Source organism: Gossypium hirsutum, chromosome A09 (genome assembly GCF_007990345.1).
Source record: "Gossypium hirsutum isolate 1008001.06 chromosome A09, Gossypium_hirsutum_v2.1, whole genome shotgun sequence".
Lineage (NCBI taxonomy): Eukaryota > Viridiplantae > Streptophyta > Magnoliopsida > Malvales > Malvaceae > Gossypium > Gossypium hirsutum.
In genome coordinates, this window is record NC_053432.1 from 59,033,878 (window position 1) to 59,039,585 (window position 5,708).

Genomic DNA, 5,708 nt, shown 5'->3' on the forward strand with positions numbered 1-5,708 from the left:
ATGCAAAAGTTTAGGGGCAAAACTGTAATTTTGCCAAAATATGATTTTGGGTCAATTTGAATAATGTGAGTCCTAATTAGACTATATTTTAAATGATAGAGCAAGGAAAACTGAAATTCGGGCTAAAATGAAAAAATACCAAGTTATGGACGAAATGGTAAAAGTAGCCATTTTCGCATACGAGGTAAGTTCATATGTAAATAATGTAGCATAATTGTTATTTTTAAGTTATTGATGTTAATTATATGATATGCTGATTTTTTTATCGTGAAATATTATGCTTTGTGGTTAGTGTTGAGTAATATGCAAATTATGTTTACTACTTGATAAATATGAATTGCTACCGAGTATCGGTTCCGATATTCCATGGAAGACAGCAATGTGAGATCGAGGAAAAAATCCCGTTTGAACCTTAGGAATAGATTAGGATACAAGTGACATGTCACTAGGATGGTTGAGCATCCGAACTCGTTGAGTTGAGTCCGAGTTCACTTATGGATGCGAATGTCCGAACTCGTTGAGTTGAGTCCGAGTTCGTGAGATGTAACTAGGCATCCGAACTCGTTGAGTTGAGTCCGATTTCATTTATGGATGCGAACGCCCGAGCTCTTTGAGTTGAGTCCGAGTTCACTTAGGGGCGGGTTACATGATTTCTTGATTACATATGAGGCACTTATGTGCAAATTATCCGTGTATTCGAGTTGTATTCCGATGTGTTCAACGGGTGAAATTTCTAGTGAAATGAAAGAACACTTAAGATGCAAGCGACGTTTTGGTAAGTGTTGTGAAATGGACACTTTGGACAGGTATGTTCTTAATCCCTCGGGTTGATAATAGATACAACAACGATAAGGTAGTAAGATGATGAATGATGTTTAGAAATATGATATATGTTTTGGTGATACCATGCTAAAGTTGTTTGGTATATTTGTATTGTTATGTTACTTGTTATTTACATATGAACTTACTAAGCATTTATGCTTACTCCCTCCTCTTTATTTACTGTAGTTTTGAACAAGCCAGCTCGGGAATCGGGACGGGTCGAAGGTTCGATCACACTATCCAAAGGACTTTCATCTGGGTAAATGGCTTGTAAAACTTAAGTATGGCATGTATAGCAATATACTTATTTTGTGTAAATAATTTTATGATATGGCCATGATTGGTTGAGAAAATGTTTGATATTGATAAGTCATGGTGATGGTTAAATTTATATCATGTTTGATATCATGGAAGTTTAATAAGTTATCTAGTTCATAACAACTCATGAAAAGATGAAATTTGCCTTAAAACAGAATATTGCTGCAGCAATGACATGAATTTGAAAAATCACTAAAAATAGTATAAATGGAATTAAATGATGAGCAAGTTATTAAATTGAAGCTTAATGAGTCTATTTTCATATGGATTAAAAAAAAACAGGTATATAAATTATACTTTATGAGATATTTGAAACCTTGTGAAACAGGGCCAGAGTGATTTCTGGATCCTCTGTTCTGATTTTAAAAATTCATAATAAATTGTAAAAAAATAATTAGAAGTAATTATTTATATGTACAGATTCCTTATTGAGTCTAGTTTTAAGAGAAACAAACCTCATAGTCATTGAAATTATTTATAGAGAGATATCTGATTCGTAATACACAGATGTAAGAGCAGTCGAACCCTGAAACAGGGGAGACTTTAACTAATAACTGTACTAATTGGTCCAACAAAAAATTCTAGAAAAAATTAGTAAATAGATATATGAGTCTAGATTTAGGGAAAATTTACGGATCTTGATTTCGAGTTTCGTAACTCGATATATGATTTTTCTTGTAACTGTGATGCGAGCATCTAGAAAGCTGTGAATGTAGAAACAAAAGATTTGAAGTTCTTAATTTGATAAATTATGTTCGGTAACTCCTCAAGCTCAACTCCGGTGACGGTTTCGGGTGTGGGGGCGTTACACCTAATATTTGGTGTGACAATTCCAGTGCGGTTGCAGTTGCGGCTAATCCTGTGTTATACTTTAAATTTAAACATGTCAAGCTGGATTTGTTTTTTTGTTCGTGAAAAGGTCGCTGATGGCTCCATTAAGGTTGGTGAGGTTCCTGCCTGTGATCAGATTGCTAATGTTCTAACTAAGCCACTATTTACTCCATTTCAGAATTTTCTTTGGGTTTTACCCGTGGAGAAGATGGATGAGTGTTAAGGATATGAGTATTAGCTAGCTAAAGTTGTTGTTCAAGCAGTTAGTATTTAGTCAAGACTATTAGCAAGTTTGTTATAGAGCGGTTATCTCTAATACTATGTTCTAAATGTACAAAGAAGAGTTTTATGATCAAATACAGAAATGAATTTCTTCTTCATATTAGCTTAGCTTCTCTCAACTTTGTATAGCAGTTTGTTAATCAAGATTACCAGAGTTTCTTCATGAGGTAATCATAACTCAAAGGAAAGAGAACCATTGCAAGTCTCAAACTGGGTAAAGGATGAGATATACTAATCCCCACCCGATTTGCATGAACAAATCGCACTGTTTTATAGGGCCATGTGCTTTCTCAAGGAACTTCCCAATCTAGTATCATTGCTTAAACACACCATCTACTTTAATCTTAATGGTATCACCTATTGATGGCCTCCCTACCACGAGACGAAAGAATGTAAACCCACTACAATTGTGAAGGAAAACATATAATTTTTTTTTATTTACCCACTTTGAGGGGAAAGTTGAGAAAACAAAGGCAATATTTTTAAAGATGTAAAATATCATTTTTGTTCTAATTATATTTTATGTAAATATTTCATGACATGATTATAATTGGAAAATCTAATTAAAATCTCATTAAAATCAGTCTTTTCCTTTCCTTTATACCTTTTACTAAACAAAGATGGTTAAAATTTATTTATTTTTATTTTTATTAATTTTAATTATCTAAATAAAATACACATATTTTTAAAACCAGTCCTTTCCTATACTTTGTACCTTGTACCAAACAAAGATGGCCCGAGCAATGACACTAGCCAATCTGTTGTCACATTGCAAATTGAAGTTGCATGATATAAAACCAGCCTAAGAATAATTTGATAAGATGAAAGAATATTGTAAGGTCAAAATTGATTATGCAATCAGTTGAAGGTTTCGGATGGTTTTTCTTTCAATGATATCGAGAGTTTTTAGTGTATGAAGAGACGACGAGTTTACTAACTCATCAAGTGTTTGAGAAAACAAATCATGTATATTGTGCATAGTTAGACTCAAACTCATATCTTAGAATTTATAGTTCAAGTAGTAGTATTCTCATACATAAATACCTTAAATGCTATAGGGTTCGAGTCAACTCATGTTATTTTGTGAACTTATTAAAAATACCAATGATAAAAAATTAAAAATTAAAATCGTGGGGCAATTTCAAGAATGAAAAAAAATTAAAAGGTTGGTTTATCTTCCCTTGCTAGCCACTAAAGTTGCCTTAACATTGGGTGGCATTGAAGGGACCAACAACTAAATGGAAATTATAAAATTGGTGACTAAGATTTTGAGATATATATTCATGGGAGACTTGCACTTATCTCCTAAAAAGGAAAACCAACAAGATATACCCAAAGATGTGCTTATCTTATCAGTCCTTTTTATCTTTTTTTTTTCTTCCAATGGTAGCAACGATGTTATTCTATACAGTAATTATCAACAAGGTTAGCTTTGGTAACTTCATTTCTATCCATCAAAACTCAATTCTCTTATAGCATTCAAGTAATAATATGTATAGTAGTTTTGGGTTAAATCTAAAGTTCTGGGGTAAATTTTTCTCTTAATAATCTAACATTTGGAAGGGGGATAATATGCTCCCACTTACCAAGTTTTGATCAAATAATGCGAATGATGAACCAGAAAAGAAACAATTTCAGTCACAGATAAATTTGTGATCATATATATGTATCAAAAAGCATCTCAAGACCCTTAGTTCACCATGTAGAAATGAGGTTCAACAAATTTTGATCTATTGAAACACTCACCTCTAATTCCACCATTCCTATCATTGATTTTAAAAATCTATAGTCTGCTGTAATTATAATGTGATATTAAACTTGTAAAAAAATTGATGTTGTATTTTTTAAAGTAAATTAGATGTTGCACTTATATTATAATAATTTTATTAATTGTGATGATTTATAATATTATAATATGACATAGCATCATCCATTTAATTTGATTTTTTAAGTATTCTAATTCTATTTGTAAAATTAAATAAGGAATTAATTTCATTTAAAAAAATCTTCATTAAAGCATCTTTTCTGTTAGTTTTTACCCAAAGTTAATCCTTTGAAAGCCCTCCGATACCACTACACCAACAACACTTGTTGTTAGCTCTATATAAATAAATCTCATCAATGCAGCCTCAATTCTTATAATAAACTACTATAAAGCAATAAAGCCCCATATGAAGAAATCTGTCGACTCTGAATAACAGAATTAGGTTTCTACTATATAGCATTAGCTGGTAAATATGCTGTGATCTGAAAAGACTTGCTTCCTTCCTAGATTTGCTCAATGCCCCCTCCTCTACTTCTACCTTTACCTCTACCCTCTTTTCTGTGGGTGCCAACTGCCAAATACAAACCCACCTTCACACATTAATCCATTTGGAGGTGAGCTTATTTATAGTATCATCATGCAGTAGCATTCATGTCATCACTATATATATATGTATATATGGGGATGACAAAACGCATATGAACTAGATGTACTCCTTGTATTCTCTTTTTTTCTTAGATCAAAGTCATGGCAGATTGGCATGGTAGTGGTTGCAGTAGGAATTCAATCAACGATGGAGATTTTGATGAAGAAGAAGTTTGGTCTTATGAAAAAGAAGATTCATCAAGTTCCACATCGAGCAAACCTAGGGAACCGTCCTCGAGTTCTTCATCTGCATGGCGGCTTCCAAGCGCATCGAGAACGATCCGAAGAGGAAGCAACTCATCATCAGCAGCAAGGCATGAAACCGAGGTGACTCGGCAATCATCAGCTCCGTTGAACATCCCCGATTGGCCCAAGATATATGGGAAGCATGCAAACATGGAACCATCAAGAAACAAGTCATGGGTTAATACAGGTGATGGTGATGATGATGGTATGGTGTATGAGGATGGAGATATGGTCCCTCCACATGAATGGCTTGCTAGGAAGCTTGCAAGGACTCGAGTTTCCTCTTTCTCGGTTTGTGAAGGGATGGGAAGGACACTTAAAGGCAGAGATCTCAGCAAAGTGAGAAATGCAGTTTTGACAAGAACAGGTTTCCTAGAGTAGTAATGATGATCATCGTGTAACCTTTTTCCTTTTATCAGTTTTCGGTCATAATGCGTTGTAGGCATGTACTATTGAACTTGGGAACAGAAAGAAGAAGTCGTAAATCGCAACTAGGAGCTGCATTTTTGTGAGATTTTTGTGGAAGAGGGAAAAATTAGATAGAATTTTCAACGTGACGGAAATGAAAACTAGTGCATAGTTGAGTGATCAATGGTGCAATTCACCCTTTTAGTATATATATTTAGTATTGTTGGTACAAGATTTAGCGAGGAGATTGGGAGTGGTTTACAAGTAAGCCTGAAGAGCCGTTAGAGGTCATTCCTTGAAGATTTGAGGAAGTCTTGTGATATTTGGGCAAAGCTTTGGTCAATGTTGCAAAACTCTGATTAGTAGTGAAATTAATGTGTTTTTGATTCAA

The 5,708-nt window shown here is 33.7% G+C and overlaps 1 protein-coding gene across 1 annotated transcript; it reads left to right on the plus strand.

Moving 5' to 3' along the window:
- The first annotated feature begins 4,489 nt into the window (after positions 1-4,489).
- On the plus strand, positions 4,490-5,708 carry LOC107890251 (uncharacterized). The gene is made up of 2 exons (XM_041077818.1): positions 4,490-4,632; positions 4,757-5,708. Exon 2 carries the CDS (start codon positions 4,766-4,768, stop codon positions 5,288-5,290), a length of 525 nt encoding a protein of 174 aa, XP_040933752.1. The 5' UTR covers positions 4,490-4,632; positions 4,757-4,765; the 3' UTR covers positions 5,291-5,708.